Below are 22,815 nucleotides of genomic sequence, written 5' to 3' on the forward strand. Positions count from 1 at the left end.
ACGCCTCTAATTATATGTTATAGGTTGATTTTCATTGTATTACTTTGTGAATAGTTATGAACAATATATAATAATAATGATTGGTTGTCACAAATTTAGGTTGAAGAGAAAAGAATTTGAATCAATAATGAGAGACATGTTGGACAATGATCCATTTAATGATTTTTATAGTTTGTGCATGAATGATAAGGTCTGACGTGACAAATGGGGGTATAAAGTGATACAGTGGTGTATGTCTACAACATCAAAGCATATGCGTTAAGTTAGGGGAACAAAACTCTAGGTCTCACAATAACATTAAAATACGTCCTATATAACTTATGGTCTCCTCTATGGTTGTAATCCTTTATATATAATGATGTCTATTTTACTATTTTAAACCATATTTACCATGAGTTCTATTTGTCAATAGATCTCTAAATCACTAACAAGCTTTTACATATTTATAGGGTGATAAGACAAAGAAATTTCACATGATAAAATGCATCACTTAAAACCACACCTTCTAACACGAATTAGTACTTTTAATTACACTTCACATTGCTCAACATAAAGAGTTTGGATCATGGTGAGCAAAAGAAATGTAACAAAACTCTCAAAGTTAACATTTCTAAACACTAATTAAATGGAAATGAAAATCTAAGTGTAACTCTTCTACTTATTGCAATCTTTAATCAGCTAGAAGCGAGTTATGTCACGCTCGATAGCTCAACACTTCTTCGAGAAAGGGAGGAGGAGAGATTCTCTTCACTTCTAGTTCAGACTTCTTCTTTTTCAAATGAAAGATATTTGCCAAGTTATTTCGTAAGTGTCTTAACTTCTAAACCTCTTTTCATTTTTTTGAGGTAGTTCTTTTATATCCTCCTAACTTTTAGGGTTTTCTTTAGTAATTGGATCACAGGCCTTATGATTATCCATTGATTTGGCCTATGAAAATCAACATATTCCTTCTTCTTATCCTTTTTGCACCAGTAATAGGTACAATAAATAACACATGTAAGGGACAAAACATCATGTGACAGACTTACTACGCAGAAGGACAAGTCTTGCGTTCATTTCAGCGCTAAGCAGCTTTTGTAAATTTTTGTCTTGCAGTGTTCGTTCTTATCCAGTCAATTTTCCAGCTCAACTAGTGTTTCCACCTTCAAGCTCTTGCCACACTTGTCCTAATGTTGAAATATTTCACTCCTTACAACATCTTTTGACAATAAGGCTTGCTAGGAAGTGAGGTTGCATCGAGGATGCATTTTTGGTGTGACAGAACTTGTCACCAGAGCACTCCTACACAAGTAACAAACACATAAAACTCACAAAAGAAAGCACCTAATGTGATGCATGCTAACTAAGCTAAAAACAAAAAAAATTAATTTAACCTAATGATAATGCTCCTCTAAACAAAATAAAATCAAGTAATAAGGGTTTAGATATCTCACGAATGATGAGTTATCAAAAGGATAATATATATCGTTCACTTAATGTTACTAGAAAAAAATGCTTTGGGTGACTATTATTGATGGACCTTTTATTCCTAAAAGTGAATTCAATGGTGTTTTTACTAAAAAACTCCCTAAAGATTGATCAGATGAAGAAACAAAAAATGCATCATATTATTTGAATGCGAAGACTTTACTTATTTTTGCGTTAAGTGCTAAAGTATATTATTGTATCTCACGTCATAAGAGTGCACAATCAATGTGTAACACTAATTAAATGCTTTATGAGGATACTGTAGATGTTAAAGATTATGCATCTTTATGAAGTACGTTTGCTCATCGCAACTTATTTCTTCACGAACCATTGGCTTCCCAAAAAAAACTAGAACAATTACATCACTAGAACAATTACTTCTTCACGAACCCCCCGTCCTTTTTTTTTGCGGGTTTTTGGAGGGCAGACCTAAACAGGGCGGACATGCCCGTTTGTCACCCATAACCAAAACATGTTATGTTGGAATTGATTTTTAATGACTAGACATAAATAAAAATAGAAAATCAAAATTTCATTTAAACCAAAATTAAAATAGATAGAAAAAAATTTGCATTTAAGTGTTGATATTATTTGCACATTTCTTGATAAATAAATGAAAATTTCTTGAGATGAAATAATACTAATTAAATGAAGATGAAGTAGTGAGTTAAACCGAAAATTATAATGGAAGTTAAACAAAAAATGATGATAAGGGCCCACAATAGGCGAAATTTGAATTGACACGGTGGGCGGGCAAAATTTGAATTGATAAATAACATCATGATTGGTAACTTTGCTGAAACCGAGGTCTTCTCTCTCACTTTCACTTTCTATTTTCAAAATCAAATCTATTTGAATAACAATGATGGTAACCCAAATTCAATTTTAGAAAAATGAAGAACAAGTTCAAGTCAGATTCACAGGCAAAAGGAATGAGCAACTTTGATATGAAACAAAGAGTACTCACTGCATTAAACAAAGTCGGCGATCGCGATACACATCAAATCGGAATCAATCAGCTTCACGCTGTCCTCAACTCTTTAACTCCTCAATCTATATCCCCATTCCTCTCATGCATACTCGACATTCACTCCGAACAGAAAACCTCCATCAGAAAACAATGCATCAAACTCATGGGAACATTGGCCGAAGTTTACGAAGCTCTAGTCCTTCCTCATCTTCCCAAAATGGTTGCCACTGTTGTTAAATGCTTTAGAGATTCAGATTCTTCGGTTAGAGAAGCGTGCGTTGAAATGGTTGCGGTGATTGCTTCTAAATTGGGTAATCAAAATAATGAAGATAAGGTGTTTGTGTTATTGGCTAGTCCGATTTTCGAAGCTCTGGTTGGTGAACAGAATAAGCATGTTCAGTCTGCTTCTGCTTTTTGTCTTGCTACTGTTATTCACAACACACATAGTCCTCCTGTTTCGATATTGCATAATATGTTGATTAGGATTCTTAAGTTGCTTAAAAATCCACATTTTATGGCTAAACCTGCACTCATTGAGTTGAATAGGAGTATCATTCAGGCTGGGGGAGCTTCCACACAAACTGTTTTGACGACCGCTGTTGCTGGTATTAGAGAGGCGTTAAAAGACACTGACTGGAAAACACGTAAAGCGGCTTCTGTAGCATTGGGACAAATTGCTTTGAGCCGGGGTTCTTTCTTGTCGTCTTTAAGGCCTTCTTGTATTCATTCTCTTGACTCCTCTAGGTTTGACAAGGTGATTTCTGACTCTCTATTTTTGCACTAATATGTTTCTCATTTTCCATGTTTCTTTTCAACTTATATTGATAATTGGTTATAGGTCAAACCCGTTAGGGATGCTGTTTTGCAAGCTCTTAAATATTGGAAAATACTTCCTGGTCACTGTACTACCGAGCCTTCTGAAACTGGATCCTCCTTAAAAGGTTTAACTTTGCTCCCTCTTTTTGAATTTTGATACCGAAATTTCTATCGGTTGGAATAAGGATACATATCTTGTTTATATTCATATCATTAACCTTGAGCATTGGACAGGACTAAAATAGTAATATGATAATATCATCATCTTTTAATGTGAAACAAGGACCTTTCTGATTGCTATTCTTTTATTCATTCATTGGCAAGTTATTAAGTTCTTCTCATGCTTTCTGCAGAAAATATCAGTGGAGGTGATTCTGTCGAACTCAGTAGTAGTACTACTACTGAATCTAGACATAGAGATGTTAGACTCCAAAAAGGTAATATGAAATTAACTGCTGGAAGGATTCCTTTGTCTGTAAGAAAAGCATGTCAAAATGATGTTGAACATCTTCAGCATCCCAAAACAGATGATTGGCACGTTGAAGTTGCAGTCCCTAGAACACATACTGTAGTGGAATTCCATAATGAAGAATTTGAGACTAGTTCTGTCACCAAACCACTAGAAGCAGTGAGTACTGATGTTACAAGCATGCAGGATGTGGGTTATGAATATGTGCCTATGGATGATAAGCAGGAGTGCTCTTCTGTTTCTAACTATGAAACCAAGTTTTTAACTTCCCATGACTGCTTTGTAAACAATGAACTACAGAAGCCAATTATGAGAAGTCAACAGTTCGGTGAAGAAATAAATTGTAATGAACAAATGTACTCCATAAAGATGCAGAATCCTAAAAGTTCTGATTCTACAATAGCCGAGCCAAATCCCCAAATTACACATGAATGTTGTTTACAAAGGGCAAATGAAATGACTTGTATTCGGAATCAACTTTCAGATATTGAAATCAAACAGGCAAACATGATGCATCAATTACAGGTATTAATATTCTGCTTACTACATGGATATACATATATTATTTACAGGTCTGTTTCTAAATTTATGAGTCCTAAAGCTGCTAGACATTTTCCTAAATGCAGTAGTTTTTATAAACATTAGCTTCCTTGTTTACTTTTCACAACATGATAACACTTGAAGTGCTTTCAGGAAGAAAGGTAAGTTTTGTATGATTTCTCAAACACCTACTAATAACAAAATCACTAGAGTGTATTTTACATTTATGTGATTTATCACACTAAAAATTTAAATATTGTAAATTTTGTCACACGTGCATGCTCACACATATTTGTAGTACTTTCTGAAGAGGTTTTTGTTATGTGTCACATGGTATGCGGTGTATATGTTTTACTCAGCGCACTTCAACTCTTTTTTCAGATTTTCACAACTGGCATAATGGATGCCCTTTCTACAATCCAATCAAGAATGGTCGGCTTGGAGAATGTAATTGATAGATTATCTCAAGAATCTTTAAAAGGAGGAAGACATTCTTTTTCAGAAAACTCCAAATTTGCGAGGCAGAGCCAAAATGTGGCTTCTCCTAGGATCTCCGTATCTACTCCACGGCCATCTTCAGAAACTAATACTAAACAATCAGGCTTGTTTTCTACGAGTGCTGAAAGTTTGGAAAAAAAATCATTTTCAAGAAGCCAACCGAGGATTCATGCCGGAGATAGTGTGGATAAGTGGAAAAGTTACAAAGTACGGACTGCCCAAAAATTTACAGAGGATATTATGAAAAGCATAGGGGAGGATAGACAGAGCATGAGTTCTGGTCAACTTAGTAAAAGTGGCAGTATCTTTTCCTCTGCTGCCAGAACCAATTCTAGAAATGGCTGTCCTGAGAGTAACACAAACTACTGGAAATGTGTGAATCGTCTTGTATCTGAAGGGGATCTAAACTCTGCATATATGGAAGCGTTGTGTTCCGGTGATAAACTTGTTCTCGTTGAGCTTCTGAATAAAACTGGTCCAGTTATAGAAAGTTTGTCAGTGAAAACTGTCAATGTTCTTCTTAGTACTTTAGCACCATATCTTCTGCAAGGAAAGTTTTTTAACACCATAATCCCGTGGCTGCAGCAGGCAAGTTCACTTACTCTTGCCAATTTTGAATTGTTTAATGATTGTTGATAGTTAAATATAGGATATCATTTTGTCAGCCACTTTGATTAAATAACCTAGGGAAATATATCTGTTCATTTATATTTGCTTTTCTTGTTTTAGGTTGTTGAAATGAGCACTGTCCACGGACCCAATTACATTGCTCTTTCTATTGAAGTTAAGGAGCAGCTTTTGTATGCAGTTGAAGAGGTTGTGAACTTGAATATTATCAGCCATGCAGAAAGGAGACATGCTGCTGAATTAGCTATAAAATTAGATCATATGTGGAGTACGATTAGTGAAAGTTAATAACATCTGTGTTATTTGACAAAAATAATGTTTCTAGCCATTTTCTGTTGAGACACATCTCATTCCTGGTTGAACTCTAGAAGCTGGTTTTAGTTGTATGCATTTTGTGAGTAAGTGAACGTTGTGTTAGGTGAATTTTTCTGACGGAAATGTTGTGGATTTTAATTGCTGTTAGTATTTTACAAGAATTACTACTAATTTTGGTACAAAATGACTTATGAAGTATTTTGATGGCTAACCAATGAAATGAATTATGGTTTTGATGTGTTTATTTGACTTAATTATAATTTTGTTTTTCTTATTTTTAACTTGTTCACATAATTATTTATCTTATTTTAAATTCAAATTTTTTATACTTTCACATTTTTTCACTAAAAATCAATAAGGTGTTTATTTTTTAAACTTATATTTATCATTTATAAAATATTTCTATACAAGGATGTATCATATTTTAAAATAACATCTCATTTAAAAATAAGTACATAATTTTAAAAATAAAAGATTAAATTTATGAATTAAATAAAATAGAGAGACTTAAATTTCAATTTAAATAAAAAACTTATTTTTAAAAATATATAATATAAATATTAAAATAAAAAGTTAAAAGATAAACTTAAAAAAAAAATTATTATATTTAAAGACATATGGTATAACTAAAAAATACTTATATATTTGAAAATGTAAAAGTTGTGTGAAATTTAGGTTGAGTTAGTAAAACAAGAACAAAGTTGTCCTCAAGGTTCATTGTTGAGAGTTCATTAGTGTTGACAGACATTGGGCCACATGGGAGAGAAAGTGGGCCGATTTGAAGACGGTTAACATTTGATGGAGAGGGAGCTGGAAACGGCGATGTGGCTGAATGAAGAACATCCGCGACAACCCTAGTGGATTTTGACAAATTTGGAGATTTCACCTTTTGAATGCACGGTGAAGATTGATGGGCAGGAGATAAGGTCTTCTGGGAGGGACTTCACACCGAACGTTGGGAAACTTCTATCACTTAGAGGTACGTGAGTTAACTTGTGAGACTTAGAAAATAATTTCACTTGTGATTTCTTTTTCTCCAATCTCCCTTTTCTTGTTCTTGTTCCGAGATTTCAAATGAACCCGAAATTTTATGTATAAAGTTTTTAAATTAATAGGAGAGAATAATTTAAAAAAGATTTGAATCCAAATCAAAAGTTTGAAGCGTTTGTGATGAAGGGAACTTGTATTTCTCTTCTCAAAAGCTGCAAATCATTGCGGCAGCTCAAGCAAATTCACTCTCTCATTTTCTCCAATGGTCTCCAACAAGACAGAGACACTCTCAACAAACTCATGGCTGTTTCCATTCAACACTTTCAATATGCACTCACAATCTTCAATCACACCCACCACCCTTCTTTGTTCACCTACAATCTCATCATCAAAGCCTTCGTCAAGAGGGCAAGTTTCACCACATCCATTTCTCTTTTCAACCAACTAAGACAACACGGTCTGTGGCCTGATAACTACACCTACCCTTATGTTTTCAAAGCCATTGGTTGCATGGGTGATGCTGCTCAAGGGGAAAAGCTTCATGCTTTTGTCATCAAGACTGGTCTTGACTTTGATTCTTATGTTTGTAATTCGTTGATGGACATGTATGCTGATTTGGGTCGTCTTCGGTGTGTCAAACAACTGTTTGAGGAAATGCCTCACCGAGATAATGTCTCTTGGAACATCTTGATTTCCGGTTGTGTTAAGTGTAGGAGATTCGAGGAGGCTGTTGAAATTTTTCAGCGGATGCGAATGGAAAACAATGAGAAGCCTAGTGAAGCTACTGTTGTGAGCACTCTAACCGCGTGTGCGGCTTTGAGGAATGTGGAGGTTGGCAAGGAGATTCATGGTTATATTGAAAAAGAATTGGATTTTACAACCATAGTGGGGAATGCTTTGTTGGACATGTATTGTAAGTGTGGGTATGTGAGTTTGGCTCGCGAGATTTTTGATGGGATGGCTGAGAAGAATGTGAATTGTTGGACAAGTATGGTAACTGGGTATGTGAATTGTGGTCAGTTGGATCAAGCTAGAGATTTGTTTGACAAGAGTCCAACTAGGGATGTTGTTCTTTGGACAGCTATGATTAATGGGTATGTGCAGTTTAATTGTTTTGATGAGGCAATTGCATTATTTGGGGAGATGCAAGTCAGGGGAGAGAGGCCTGACAAGTTCATTGTGGTTGCTCTTCTTACATGTTGTGCTCAGTCGGGAACTCTAGAGCATGGCAGGTGGATTCATGATTATGTACGTGAAAACCGGATCATGGTGGATACTGTGGTTGGTACTTCCCTTATTGAAATGTATGCTAAATGTGGTTGTGTAGAGAAATCTTTGGAGGTTTTTAATGGATTAGAGGAAAAGGATACTGCCTCGTGGACTTCGATTATTTGTGGACTGGCCATGAATGGCAAAACAAATAAAGCATTGGAGTTGTTTGAAGAAATGAAAACATTTGGGGCAAAACCTGATGATGTTACGTTTATTGTTCTTTTGAATGCGTGTAGTCATGCAGGATTGGTGGAAGAAGGCCGCAAGTTATTTCATTCCATGTCATGTATCTATGGTATTGAGCCAAATTTAGAACACTATGGCTGTTTCATTGATCTTCTTGGTCGAGCTGGACAGTTACATGAGGCGGAGGAGTTGATAAGGAAGTTGCCAGACCAAAAAAATGAGATAATAGTTGCAATTTATGGGTCTTTGCTAAGTGCCTGCAGAACTTATGGCAATATTGATATGGGTGAAAGGCTTGCTATGACACTAGCAAAAGTGAAATCCAGTGATTCAAGTCTTCATTCACTCCTTGCTAGCATTTATGCTTCTGCTGACAGATGGGAAGATGCAAGCAAGACAAGAAGTCAGATGAAAGATTTGCATATAAAAAAGGTGCCAGGATGTAGTGCTATTGAGGTGGAGGGTACTGGCAACAGAGGAGGAGTTGGTGACCTTTCCCATTTTTAGACCAAAATTGGTCTGCCTACATAGGATAGGTAATCAGCAATTTAAAATTTGAATCATTGAGTTTTTGACTGAAAAACCTAATAAAGCAGTTTCACATTGAATATTTTATTTGGGCCATAAAACTTCAGAACCATTAAACTTTGTTGGCAACCCTTGAATGAGGGGAAGTTGGGTGAGTAGAGATTAACTCAAATGTTGTCTAATGTCCTACTTCTACAAGAATTTGACTGTCTAAATGAAATTGCTCATGTGCGAGACATACAAGTTATCATGTACAGCTCACTTTCTGGGTAAGTTACTTCAATTAGTGCTTTGTATTAATTTCCTTAAAGACCAATTGTCTGATAAACATTAGTTATTAATTAGTTTTGCCAATCTTGGGTATAGCTGCTGCTCTTACTCTTGCCTGTTTTTGGTGTTCTTGTGCGTGGTTCTTCTGTCGACAGAATGATTCACACTTGTCGATTGTTCAGGTATATTTTTCAATAATATTTAAATACTCAAATATTTAATTTTTCTACTCTAAATGATTATTTTTGATGTTTTAGATTGCATTTCTAATGATGAGATAATCATGTAATATGCCTGTAATTCTAGTATTATTGTTTTCTCTTTAAAAAGCTTAAGATCTTAGATCAATATAAGAATCCTTAAAAATGAAGAATTTTGTTCATGCCGTTAGCTAGTTAGCGAAAGGACTAAGAATTTTCTAAAAGTTACGTGTGTGTGCGCCTTTTTTTAAGTCTTGGTTAGTATCTAGAACTTGTCGTCACTAAGGAGTTAATATTTTTTCTGATCTTGTATGTCAATGGAGGATGCTTTTGTGAATGACTAGTCAACAAATGAGCTGGATACCTTAATGGGTAACTGCGGATAAAATAAATGATTATTTTCTCTACCCACTTATTAATAGGTCTGGAGTGAGTATTAAGGTATCTATACTCATGGATGCCTGCTTCGCAAAATTACTAAAATATTTGTCAATGTGGTAGCTAATTACTATTTTAACTTTTAAGGATGCTTTTGGAGTGCACAAGTTCAATTAGCTTAGGTTGTTTTTCTGTTGTTGATAAAACCGACACTCTCAAATATGGTGACCAATTAGTCCACACTCTTTTCCAACGTGTATAATTATAAATTTCATTGGGATGGAATATAGAGTAACAGTCCAAGATCTTAAAATGCAGATGGAACTGAAAATATAACTGCCATTTTGAACTGAAAATGATTAAATAATAAAATAAATGTCTTAAACAAATATTTAAAGTTACATATGAGATTCTTGTAGAAAGACTTATTGTAAAAAGAACCACGTTGACATATTTTACAAAATGCAGGAAGATGTAAAATTCAGAAAAATAGTAATCAAATTATAATTTCATAACTTGTGTACAACCAGTTATCACTTGGGTTGCGAGTAGTCACTATTCAAACTGCAGTATTTGGAGTTTGTGCAGGCAAGACTCGGCGGCGATACTCTCCCAGAGCCCATATAGGAAAGATGTTTCGATATGATGAGTAGTTTAGGGTACAATTCCTCATAAATACTCCTGTTATCTCCTGTATAGTTGCATGTTTTTATTTGTTGTCGTTAATTAATAAAAATATAGTATATGAATTTAAGAGACGTTAGAAGTGATAAGCTAATCACCTGCTGTGGGAAGTCTCCATCTTCCATTTGTGAATTGATTATTAACTTCATACCATGGTGTATGGGTGTTGGATCTATCTCAGCCTTTTTTGTAACAAAAACATTCATCATCCATAATTAGAAAGCACATTAATTCCTAATTACTAGGAGGCAGGAACTAAACTAGCTTTATTATTTACTACTAACCTGTCCAGCACCGATAAGGGACAACAAAGCCCACGAAGTTTGAACTAAATTTGCACGGTTGTCTTCTATGTTTGTATATACCTATTTAATTTAACAAGGAAAAACAAGTGAGTTGTTCTCATACACTGGAGTTCAAAGTAAAATCAACTTATAATATATATACCTTGTTTTGACTTGACAAGTAACTTTCTCCCCACCCCCCATTCGGAAGTTGCTTTGACAACAAGAATTGACAAGCTTTTCTCAAGGAAGAACTATTACGGTAATTCTTTCCACAAGCTGTTAGTCCCTCTACAGCAAACCAGGTACCATATGTATAGCAAATTCCCCAACACCCATACCTATGTTTCATTGAAAGTACTAATTATATCTATCTATCTATACTAAATTATGAACCATACATAGCTGCAACTTATTAATTAAATTTAAAGAAAGTCTGTCATGTTTAACACACTAGGTTATCAGGTGGTGTATATTTATCAGGGAGAATAGAAGATAGAATACCAGGAGCCATCAGGATTTTGTGTGTTTTCAATGTAATGAATTGCTTTGGCAAGGCAGTGATGTATTTCCTTTGTTCTATGATAGGGGTGTAGCTTTGTGAAGAGTACCAGGGCTTGCATTGCAGAACCAGTGCACTCAACATACCTATTAATTTCACAACAAGGAACACAAATATGCAGTAAGTGAGAAATTTATATATATGCATTGACAATGTTTTTTTATGATTGATGTTGCTATATGTCTTACTCCCTCTCAATCAGTGTGTCTTCAAAGAATTCAGTTGGATTGAATTTCTGCAGCAAGCATTCATGCATATAATTAGTTGTTTCTTTTATATATTAATTTGTTTGATGAATAAGAGTAACTTCATAACATACCTCTAGCCAACTGTAAGCATTTTGAGGCTCCCAAGCAGGGAACCCGCCATTACTGCTCTGTAGAGAGAGGATTACATTAACAGCATCATTGAATCGCTCTGTTTCCATTTTTTCTCCAACGAGAGCACTTGGAATTTTTGACAGTAACAATGCAGCCTGCGTGTGTTTTGTGTATGTTGTCATGAATATCACGTTATGCATGCATGAATATTTTGAAAAACCAATAAAATAATTAATAGAACCTTGAGTCCTTCTGCGGTGCAGTCTGAGACCTGCCAGCCTTGGTCATGCATTGAGAATGTCCATGATCCTTTGCATATGTGTCTGTACATTGCTTTGAACTCACCAGATGGGTTTTCAACTACCTGCGAGGCCTTCAGGAAGTCATGTGCTTTCCGAAGCGTAGGACCATACTCTTCACTCACATTACATGCAAGTATTGCTTGTATAGCAAATGCTGCATCCCACATTTGAGATCCAAAACTCTGCATCCATTATTATTTATACATTTATTTAACAACTGTTAGTGAAGTGCTGGCTCAACTGCATACTATTAAGTGAAATGTTGCATGCGTTAGTTGGGTAAGTAATAAATACAGTACTAACCTGGATTTTCAGGCCATCTTCCGCGAGCCAGAAGTAATCAGGGATTCGAGCTAAATGAAGTTTGTATGCCTCTGAGTTCGGGTCTTCAACCCAACGTGCTATCAAACATAATACTTTCTCTACACTTCCAATGCAAAGGTATCTACTGTTCTCATCCTCGTAGCGCACATGATTAATTGCGATTTCTAATGCCTTCTGTCTAAGCTTGGAAAATGGCCAGCAATTCAGAATAGGCTCTCCCACGTGATAAAGAAATCCCCATAATATATCTTGAATCATAGGATGTGGGTAGTACATATCCTCCTGGAATTGCATGCTACTGTCAGTTTCATATTTATATGCGTACGGTATGCATGTATCCATTAAATCAAATAGATTGATTCCACACTCGTACAAACCTTAGCAATAGTGTTCCGGGCTTTGTTCCAGTTGATTTGATCATAAGGCTGGTTGTACATTTCTTCTCTTAGTGATCTGATTAGTTCAGTGATAGGGCCCACAAACTTCTTCCCATATAAATATGACATGGGCATGTAAACTAATCGACAGTAACATAGCATTTTCCCTGCATACATATTTAAATTGACCAAGGAATTAGACAAGATAATGGTTGCATAAGGAAATAAAGATTAACCAACTCAGACTTGCACCTGGATGTATAGGGGTGAATTTTGGTAGAAACCAGAACTCTGGTGGAAGTGGATTGCAGCCTTGCCACTCATAAACTCCAAGGACCTATATATAGTGTGAATTTGATTGCTTATTTTTGTGCAAGCTTGTCTAGAAAAGGATGCACTGCTATAATTATGATTAGCTTACCGTAACCCAAAACTTTCCCCATGATGGAATAGCCACTAAACCACCATGGTCGAGGATCCATTTTCTACATCTGTCCATTGCCCTGTCTTCGCCATCTTCAGGTCCTTCTCCAAGTATCCTCAATGCAATATAGCTCAATGCAGATCCAAACATTGTGCTATGTCCCTCTATATGGAATCCCCATCCACCATCTTCATTCTGTCACCCCTCACATATCACCAACCACACGACTCACATATAAGTTACTTAGTTTTTTCTTAAACATGCACACAGTGATGACAATAAAAAATGAATCATTCACCTATATAGACTATCCAAACTTCTCACCATTTGCTTAGCTATAAACTTAAATATATCATAGGCTACATTGGAAGAAACACTGTTGTAGTGACATTCTCTTTCATTTGTTTTATTTACTATGTTTACTTTTTTCTGTTTTAGTAACAGGTGAAATCAAAGCTCTAACTTCCAAAAGGAAAAAGCTTTTTCTGTTTGCAATATCTGCACGCAAGTTTTATAGTATAGATTGAATAGTTTGGAAATTCAAGGTGAAGGCGCTTCTGATTCACGCAGATTCTAGTGCAGGAGAAACATGTTTGATTATGAGCAGAGGACGGGATCCTCATCTCAATGAAGTGGTTATATATATGGTAGGAGTAGGGGCAGAGGTAAAGAAAGATTGTGTGTGAAGGAATCAAAATGATGTGATCATGGTGATGAAACCCATCAGGGTTCATTCAGACACAAAACTCAATCAAATAATTAATTTAAAAGGTGAGGCATGATGTTTGAACAAGAACACATTCACTTCATTAATATTCTTGTTATTTAGAATAGAAGTAAATGTATATAGACCTGATGATTATATAAGTATCGAATAATTTCCTTTTTATGTTGAGGTCCTAAAACCTGATGAAGGGATCCTGTAATATAGAGGGCCATTACCTGCATGGATATTCATAGTCATTAGTTAGTTAGAAATATGAATGAATATGTATAATGGTGGTGATGATTAGCAATATGAGCATGAGTAGAGGGTGACTGACCAATGGTTGAAGGAAAAACAAAGGTCCAGCAGATTCAGCAGGCCAGTGGCCATCATGGGCCTGAATTGAGGAATAGTAACTGATAGCCCTTCTAATAGTTGTACTCAATGCAAACTCTGTTATCATATCTTGCTCATTCACTTTAACTCCTGCTGGAATGGGGCCACACTGATTCTCTTGTCTTAGCTGCATTTATATTCTTAGTCAATATTCAACTACTATATTTACAAATCACTGCCTTCGTTACAAACTGCAACACCTTTTGTTTTTTATACATAGTTATAACAAATCTTTATTATATTTAATTGCACTAATATGTATTGTATGAGAGAAAAAGTGATGTATGAGAGAAACTAATTTGAAGTTACGTCATCTCACTTATTTATTTTTATTTATTTTTAAATGGTAGATTTCAACCACTAAATTATTAAAAACTGAGAAAGAAAATAACAAAAGGCACAGGAAAAACTAAAACAATAGACAAAAGTTGTAGTAGGAAATTTATGATTTTATAGATACAAAATTCAAAAATTTCTATTCATGCATTTAAAATATATTAATTTTAATGAGTTTTAATCAAAATAACAAAATAAAAATGAAAAAGAAGCTATAACATAGATTTTAGAAAAATCATAAATTAATAAAAAAATACGCTCTAAATCCCTACTAAATAGTAATAGTTACTAAACATAAAGTTTTTATTACTGTGAGTTTAAAGTTAAAAATTTAAAATTAATTAACTATTTGATCTTACCAAACATACTTTTAAACATAAATTATTTAATTATTTAATTTATATTAAATCAAAATAAATTAACTTAATTAGAGTTTTGATTTAATTTTATTTAGTTGAATTACAAAATTGATGTCATGTTTATTTAGAATGACGTGTGAAACATGCATTTATGATTGAAATTAAGGAGTACTTTGTAGATGGTGTGAAAACTGAAAACTGGCGTGGAAATGCAATACTATAATACTCCAAGACGCAATCTACTATACTCTTGGGGAATGATTTCATCATCTCTATAATTAACTACAAGACGCAATTTACCTAACTCAATCGGTGCTATATTATTAATATTTCAATTTTTACTAGTTTTAAAAAAAATATCAATATAGAATAAAAAATTAACTCTTTATTATAATTAATTTAAAACATAAAAATATATTTACATTGAAGTAGAAGGAGAAACATGAAAAAGAAGAGGACATTGTTATCTGGGGTTATAAAACGAGTCCGGTTTGTTGGACATGTCTATTTTGCATGCCCTTTAGTGCAGGACGGGCCAAGCTTTTAGACCTTCACTCTTTAACGTGATTGTGCTGTTCCGTTTTTTATGCGGGCTTTCGCGGACACAAAAATCAACATAAATTTTAATATTTTTAGACTTAAAAGGTGCAATGTCCATATGTTTAACCTTCTCCACCCTCACTTTTTTGTAGGATGGACCAATGTTTTAAGTCCTCATTCTTAACTACGACCGCCCCGTCTCATTTTGTATGAGTTTTTGTAGGACGGACTTAAACAGGGCGGGAATGCTCGTTTGCTACCCGTAATGTTATCAGGTGTCTCTAATTAAGAATCATAATTGTATCGGTATGTATTGTATGAGAGAAAAAATAGTGTATGATTAGTGTATTATATATTACTTCGAACTAATATATAAGAAAAAAGATACTTATTTCTTTTACAAATTATAAAAAAAAACATCAATTTTATTTTATTTAATAATTTTATTCTAAAAAATTCATTATTTTTCTAAGATAAAATTAAATGTGAATATAAGTAGGAGAGAGAAAATGATTTGAAGTAGAAGTATATTATAGGAGAGGAGAGAGAAGATGAATATATTAAATTTATTTGAAGTAATTAGTATATTTAATTATCATTCTTTTCACAAGAATATAAGTTAATTTAATGGTTAGCAGCATCCGTAAAAGAAAATTAGACATTAAGGCAGTGGAAAGTTGGAAAGGAAAAGACAGGCAATAGCTATATCTGTACTACAGAGGTTATAGTTTTTGTTATTTTCGCAAGAGTTTAACGCACTGAGTTTTACACATTCAAGAGAAAATATTATTCTAGCATATTATATAAATAATGAATGAATTACCTGCATTCTCATGAGGAGATCAGCACTTTGTTTGATGGAAAATCGATTTTTTGTGAATTGATTGCGTAGTTTTTCAACCTCATGATGTTGTTGTGGTGTTCCTGCATTTGGATCATATTCCCAGTGTTGTCGTCCTATGAAATTATTCACCGAAATCAACCCTTGTCCTCCTTCTGCTATCTTCAACTTCCACATTATCTTTTCTTTTCTAATATTAATACCACCCTTTATTATAGCTTCTGCCACTTCCTGCTATGCCTTATGACTTGTGTGTGTTTAGAATTAGATATATATAGATATATATACACTCACTCACACACATGTGAATCAGTGACCCAAAAAAGAACTGCATGGAAGTTAATAACAACCACGCCACCAAACTTTTTTTAATATTATTCAAACATTAATATTTTATGTTTCAATTATTTTTATATATCAAACATTTGTTTCACTATTCGCATAATAAGCATTTGCAGGATAATATAATAGTAAATTCTTTGGTATAAATTATATTTTAATTTTAATTTATTTTAAAATAAAATAAAATAAAAAGTGATGTAGCATTAAATTCTATTATTTGATTGGACGAAGATACCGGTACCCAACTAAACTCAAAGGTACCAGAGTGTTCATCTAAAATAATACGATGGTTTCGGTTCTAATTTAAACTTTTCTACCTAATTATGTGCAAACATATGAAATTCTTAATTAAAGATAGAACTGTTAAATTATAGGGTGTTTTAAAATTTTAAGCATAACTAATCACAATTAATCGTTAGTTGGTTTCATGGTGATTGACGTTAAACTTAGCAGAGAGGACTACAATTCAATTTTCCACCACCACTGTTAAGGGACTAAAACCACTTGATATCAAATCCAACCGGTTAGTCGATCCAATAAGTAAGATAGTGGTGATAAAAAAAATTCAAACATATATAAACTCTAAAATAAGTAAGTTCATTAAATTTAAAGGCTCAAATTAAGCCTCAAATCCTCAATTTTTTCATCCAAAATTATTTTTATTCTATAATATATTAATTTTTATATTAATGTTGTGATTTTCTAAGATATTTTAAAATACTCATACTTCTATATCACATGCTTAAATACTTACATATATGTTTAAGCACAATTTTGACATTATATTTGCGTATCTTTTGCATCTTTTTTATAATGACAAAGGGGAAAATTATACTTTCAAGAGGCTTAATTTGACTTAATTATAATTTTGTTTTTCTTATTTTAACTAGTTCACATAATTAATCATCTTATCTCAAATTCAATTTTTTTTATACTTAGGCTCTATTTGGTAAGACATGTTTTCGAACTTATAGCTTATATCTTATGTCTTATAAGCTCATATGATATTTTATACCTGTTTGGTAACGGTCTTTTCATCACGAGCTTATAGCTTATTTTCCAGACGCTATTTCAAATAGCGTTTTAGCTTATGTCTTATAGCTTATTATTTTTTATTCATTTTTTATCCATATTATTTTTATTAAAATCTATTTTTAACCCTTATAACTTATTTTAATTTAAAAATAATAATTATAAATTAAATATCTTTTATGTAATTTTACATTTATAAGTTAATTGAACCGCTAATTTTACCAAACACTTCAATGAGCTTATAAGCTATCAGTCTCAATCATCCGCTATAAGCTATAAATTATCAGTCATCAGCCATCAGTCATAAGCTATAAGCTATCAGCTAGCTTATCAGTCAACCGCTATTTTTACCAAACAGACCTTACACATTTTTTCACTAAAAATCAATAAGGTGTTTATTTTTTAAACTTATATTTATCATTTATAAATATTATAAAAATTTCTATATTTATCATTTATAAAATATTTCTATAAGAGGATGTATCATATTTTATCGATGATATGTCATTTAAAAATGAGTACATCATTTTTAAAGTAAAAAATATTAAATTTATGAATTAAATAAAATAGAAAGATTAAAATTGTAATTAAAATAAAAAAATATTTTTAAAAATATATAATATGAATAATAAAATAAAAAGTTAAAAGATAAACTCAAAAACCATTTATTGTATTTAAGAACATAGTATAGTATAACTAAAAAATACTTACATATTTGAAAATGTAAAAGTTGTGTGAAATATAGGTTATGAGTTAATAAAACAAGAACAAAATTTAGTTATAATTTTGCAGAAGCAGGTTTGATGAGGAAACTTCGACACAACAACTCATTGATTTGTCATAGTTTTCAACCATACGTTTGCCTTCGTGTCCGACACACTTCCGGTAAGCGTAATTCTCACTAAATTTATGTACCAATCTCACAATCACCGTCTTTTAAATTTAATGTCATTGTCATATTTCCAAATCTACCTTTCCTTACAACTCCTTTATTACATAAAAAAAAGTTGTTAATTCATTTATACTAAAATTATTATATGATTAAGAAAGTGTATGAGAGTTAGAGATATTAATATAGAAAATTAAAAAGTGTAAAATTTGATGGTCAAATAATATTAGTTCTATGATTAATTATAATTTCACAATTTTTAAAGTCATTTAAATTCATTCTATACTACATTGAATTAACCATAATATTGTTTGGAATTAACTAGAAGTGGCATGTGTAGGAAAGTTTCAAATTTTTAACATAATTAAAGTGTAAAGTGAAAAAACTAACCAGTGTTATTTTAATAAATTTGTAATTTGCTATAATGTATTTACAATATTTATATTTAATTTTATTAATTAACGGTTGATATTTTTATATTATCTTAATTGAAAAAGTAAATATAAATTAAATATATATTTTTATATTATTTATTTTTATAAATTAGGTAAACCACAATAGCTTGAGAGCAGTGGGTAGGACATAACTTGTGATCAGTTTGGAGGATTCAAAAGAGACTTTAAGTGAATTTGAGCTACCTCAGTGTCTTAAAAGTGGAGTAGATATTAATTTTTAGAGGGAAATGTTAACCAGTGTCTTTGGGGCACTATTTAAGTGATTAAAGTGGTAAGTTTTTATTAAAATACGTGTATTTAATGATATATTGAAAATTGAAATGTTAACTTATATTAAGAATATTTTCCTTATTTAGTAGGCTTAAAGAGTGCCACTGGTTAGCAAGACCCATTTTTAAAAGGTAGATATCAATTTTTAAGAGATTTAACTTACGTTGATTCTGGTACCTCCTAAATTAAAAGAAAAGACCATAATAATTTTATCTAAACTTTTCATCAATTTTCAAATTCACGCACACCAACTAAAAATTTCAAGTTTATACTGAAAATTTTCGAAAAAAATAAGTAAAATACTGAAAAAGTGGGAATTTTCAGAAGATTTTTTTCGAAAATTTTAAAATTTTCAGAAAAAATTACTGAAAATTATGAAAATTCCATGATTATGTACCAGAAATTTTGAAATTTTTGGTAGGATCACTAATAGAGTGCCTGCTGCCGCTAGGGCTATCCTGAGATGGAAGCTCTCGAATGATTCATGTACTAGTCCAACGCTTCATCCTTGAACGTTCCTAGCATCATGACACATTTAAGAGTATCCGTAGCCCCGAGCGTAGTGGCTTGTTCGTCGATGGCGCAGACGTGTTGCCCGGGGTCTGTCATGCCGTCGAAAGTAGGCAAAGGAGGAAGTTTAAAGCCTTCTAGGATCCCTTCCGCCCACACGACATTCGATAGGGGCCGGAAATAAGGTGATTCATGCGAGATACCGCTCTGCTTGGAAATTTGCGACTGTAGGACTTGTATGAAACCCTATAATGTCTCATTCTGCTGCTTCAAAGCTTCTGCCATGGTCAGCAAGTGGGCTACGCTAGAAAGGGTACTTTCCTCCATGGTGAGTTGTTTGATTTTCGCTTCGGTGTCGAAGGTATGTGTACTTGTGTGTGTGGCCTGGGAAAATTTTACCTAGGCCCCACGGTGGGCGCTAAATGTTCCGGTAGAACACTTTTGATTACCTCCCGGAAGAAGATTCGGGCGAGGTCACATAGGAGTTTGTGATTTGTAGTTATAGGGATTTGAGCAGCACAGCTGATACGAGCTCAAGAATGTATGCCTCTTGCTTATCCCTCATTAGGGAGCCCTATTTATATTTGCTGGAGCCATAATTGCTCTCATTGATGGAGGGACCTTGGATTTCCTCCATAATGAGCGAACTGTCGTAACCTCCGCCGGTAAGCTCTTTAAAGAGCTGTTACTTCCGTAACGGTGAAAACCATTGATATGGAGGTAACAGTTACGGGTTCCCCAGATTAAATGAAGTCGGGCTTATTCCACGCCTTCCGGCCTGTCGTGATATTTCGGGTTGGTTTAGTGCTGAGGCCGGCTTATGCTCCTATCCCGGGTTGATGATTATTGTCGACCTGATACGTTCCTTGGACCGTTTACTTTTTCTTATTTGGGTCTGACTTGTCTGATCGACCTAAATATTCCAAATATGTACACTACCCTAGGTTTTTCATCAGATACTCATGCAGAGAAAAAACAAACTCCTCAGCCACCTTCAGTCATACCTTAATACCCCTTGCACACAAGCACCACAATCTAGTTGACAACAGGACAACATAGGTTTGAAAATAAATCAAACACACACACATCTGAAATCCAGTAGCTTACCACAAAGGCAACATACCTGACCACTTCAGAAAGAACCAGTACTCCCCCTGACAAAATTAAGTAATACCCCCCCTGCAGAGTAGCACCCTTAATGGTTCACACAGATGCTGCACATAGGAACACACAAGGATTTTGTAGAGAAAAATAAATTCTCCCAAATTTTCTCAGACAAGATGTCAAGACATGTCTAAGACATGTGTCCCTTCAACCACTCCATACAACAACCCTAGGGATGATCCTCTCTTACTTGCTGCAACAGGACTCCACACACTTTCCTCTATCATACACTTTCCTGTATTCCTTGCTCTTCATGAAGTTAATTATTAAATCCTCCTTCCCTGTCCATTGAACCAGAAAGTATCTTCCTTGAATCTCACCTAGATATAGAACATGACGCCTGCTCTGATACCAATTGAAGTTATGGTACTCAGATCTTAGATTTCCTAAGAGATGTCGAGACATTGATCTTTGAACAACATACAATGGAAAGAAAAACATAGTTTAAAATAATACTAAAAAGTAACTGAACACACAAAATTGTTAACCCAGTTCGGTGTACAACAACACCTACTCTAAGGGCTACCAAGCCAGGAAGGAAATTCACTATTAGTATTATCAATTTGAAGCTAAACAACCTTCGGTTTACAACCTCTCACTTAATCCTTACCCACTATAACTTCTACCTAGAAACCTTCTAAATATGAGAAACCCCTCTCACTCCTAATCACCGCAGTGATGTCTCACAGTATCAATCCAAGTTACCGATATTAACAGCCTTTTACCTCAATCTTCAATTACAAGCAGTACTAGATTGAAAACCCTTAATCAAGAACCAATACTTGATCTTGCTTAAAAACTTTGGTCAAGAACAATAGTTTGAGACTCAAGCAATACACACTTAGAACACTGTATCAACGATACCTAAGTGACATACAAATATTCAATACTTAAAAGCTTATGAATGAATAACAGAACTTACGACACAATGAAAACAGTCATACTCTTCTATCAAGAACGATATTAGAGAGGCTCATAATTAACACTCAAACCCTAGCCTATTACACCATAAGTTCTACTCAACAATTAGGTTTGTTGTCTTCTATTTAAAACACACATCTGGTCTGGATTTGGGCTTCAAACCGCAACAAGGAGACCGCTAAAAATCTGCTAAAGCTTCTCCATAAAAATAGGTCTTTAATCATTAGTTTTCTAAATAATCTCCATATTTAGAAACTAGGAATACATCTTGAAAACATATAAAATATTTTATCCTTAAATCAAGTGCCATATTGGATTGCATAATATTCCTAGAATATTCTGCATCTGTAACAGCTTAAACAGCTTCCAAAAGCCCAACTTAACACACAATCACAATGTTGGGGAAGCAGTAAAGTCCATTGGATTCTAGATAACCTTCAAGAAAGACTTCCTTAGAACCCTGGGATTTGACATAGCATTTATTAGAATGAAGTTCAAATAGGACATAATTATCACTGGAAAACTTAGAGACTGACAACAAATTTTTGGTAATAGCAGGGACATGTAATATATCATCAAGGATCAATTTGTTTTTGAGATATGGGGTGCCTATGGTTTTGATAAGTAAGCTTTGGCCATTCCCTACATGGACCTGACAGTTTCCTGTATAAGACTTACTATTGTGTAAACATGTTTCAAAAAGAGTAAGATGACGGGAAGCACCTGAGTCGGCAAACCATGCTTGAGATTCAAGATTAGATGGTAGGGAGTACTCCTGAGTGTATGCAGATGGCTGCTGTGCAGTCATTGTCATAGCCATTGCTGCAGATCCTGAGTGGGAAACTCCTTCTCCTTTGGATTCTTTGCCATTCTGAGTTTCATTTGCTTGTGGCTGAGAGTTATGACGGCTGAATGTTTCACCATACCTGTGCCAGCAGTTCATCACAACATGACCAGGTTTACCACATAGCTGACATACAAGCTTGTTTCCTTGAGTGTTGCATCCTCTTCCACGCCCTCGACCCTTGAAGCCACGACCTTTGCCCCTAGCTTGGCTGAAAGTTCCATGAGACTCACCAGTATGTGCCACATATGGAGACACCTGTTCCATAGCTAATTCTTGGAGAAATTTATCGAGTTATGCTTCTTTCACATATAGTAAGGCTTCCACATCATATAGTGAAAGAGCTTGAGTGCTTCCATACATTTGCATCACAAAGGGATTGTATTCTTCTTGTAATCCATTTAGTA

General features: G+C 34.0%; 3 protein-coding genes across 7 annotated transcripts; 2 read left to right on the forward strand and 1 right to left on the reverse strand.

Annotated features, from left to right (window-relative positions):
• The first annotated feature begins 2,282 nt into the window (after window positions 1-2,282).
• LOC131598675 (TORTIFOLIA1-like protein 2) lies at window positions 2,283-5,840 on the forward strand. Its single transcript, XM_058871261.1, has 5 exons — window positions 2,283-3,191; window positions 3,276-3,378; window positions 3,607-4,247; window positions 4,644-5,348; window positions 5,490-5,840. The coding sequence occupies exons 1-5, from the start codon at window positions 2,361-2,363 to the stop codon at window positions 5,673-5,675; spliced, it is 2,466 nt and encodes an 821-aa protein (XP_058727244.1). The 5' UTR covers window positions 2,283-2,360; the 3' UTR covers window positions 5,676-5,840.
• Window positions 5,841-6,375: 535 nt separating this feature from the next.
• Window positions 6,376-13,971, forward strand: LOC131594268 (pentatricopeptide repeat-containing protein At1g31430). Of its 5 annotated transcripts, none has more exons than XM_058866352.1 (6): window positions 6,376-8,686; window positions 8,786-8,947; window positions 9,045-9,130; window positions 11,083-11,176; window positions 11,994-12,119; window positions 13,242-13,971. In XM_058866352.1, the coding sequence occupies exon 1, from the start codon at window positions 6,873-6,875 to the stop codon at window positions 8,655-8,657; it is 1,785 nt and encodes a 594-aa protein (XP_058722335.1). In that variant the 5' UTR covers window positions 6,376-6,872; the 3' UTR covers window positions 8,658-8,686; window positions 8,786-8,947; window positions 9,045-9,130; window positions 11,083-11,176; window positions 11,994-12,119; window positions 13,242-13,971. The 5 variants fall into 5 exon arrangements, with proteins under 5 accessions (XP_058722335.1, XP_058722332.1, XP_058722336.1 ...); XM_058866349.1 differs by having other exon boundaries at window positions 6,377-6,681; window positions 6,818-8,947; XM_058866353.1 differs by having other exon boundaries at window positions 6,377-6,681; window positions 6,879-8,947.
• LOC131594267 (lupeol synthase) lies at window positions 9,852-16,244 on the reverse strand. The gene is made up of 15 exons (XM_058866348.1): window positions 15,964-16,244; window positions 13,847-14,032; window positions 13,656-13,745; window positions 12,801-12,998; window positions 12,632-12,716; window positions 12,380-12,546; window positions 11,982-12,284; window positions 11,618-11,860; window positions 11,376-11,531; window positions 11,245-11,291; window positions 10,999-11,142; window positions 10,658-10,835; window positions 10,495-10,575; window positions 10,309-10,392; window positions 9,852-10,217 (listed from the first exon to the last, which is right to left on the reverse strand). Exons 1-15 carry the CDS (start codon window positions 16,156-16,158, stop codon window positions 10,086-10,088), a joined length of 2,289 nt encoding a protein of 762 aa, XP_058722331.1. The 5' UTR covers window positions 16,159-16,244; the 3' UTR covers window positions 9,852-10,085.
• Between the last annotated feature and the right edge of the window lie 6,571 nt (window positions 16,245-22,815).

The sequence above is a fragment of the Vicia villosa genome, linkage group LG4 (genome assembly GCF_029867415.1).
Source record: "Vicia villosa cultivar HV-30 ecotype Madison, WI linkage group LG4, Vvil1.0, whole genome shotgun sequence".
Lineage (NCBI taxonomy): Eukaryota > Viridiplantae > Streptophyta > Magnoliopsida > Fabales > Fabaceae > Vicia > Vicia villosa.

Coding starts and splice junctions, on each gene's coding strand:
- LOC131594268 (XM_058866352.1), top strand. CDS start 6,873: ATGAAGGGAACTTGTATTTCTCTTCTCAAAAGCTGCAAATCATTGCGG.
- LOC131594267 (XM_058866348.1), bottom strand. CDS start 16,158: ATGTGGAAGTTGAAGATAGCAGAAGGAGGACAAGGGTTGATTTCGGTG. Junction 11,861..11,981: donor AAGATGGCCTGAAAATCCAG/GTTAGTACTGTA, acceptor TAATGGATGCAG/AGTTTTGGATCTCAAATGTG. Junction 10,576..10,657: donor ACTTGTCAAGTCAAAACAAG/GTATATATATTA, acceptor TAAATTAAATAG/GTATATACAAACATAGAAGA.
- LOC131598675 (XM_058871261.1), top strand. CDS start 2,361: ATGAAGAACAAGTTCAAGTCAGATTCACAGGCAAAAGGAATGAGCAAC. Junction 3,379..3,606: donor AACTGGATCCTCCTTAAAAG/GTTTAACTTTGC, acceptor TGCTTTCTGCAG/AAAATATCAGTGGAGGTGAT. Junction 5,349..5,489: donor TAATCCCGTGGCTGCAGCAG/GCAAGTTCACTT, acceptor TTCTTGTTTTAG/GTTGTTGAAATGAGCACTGT.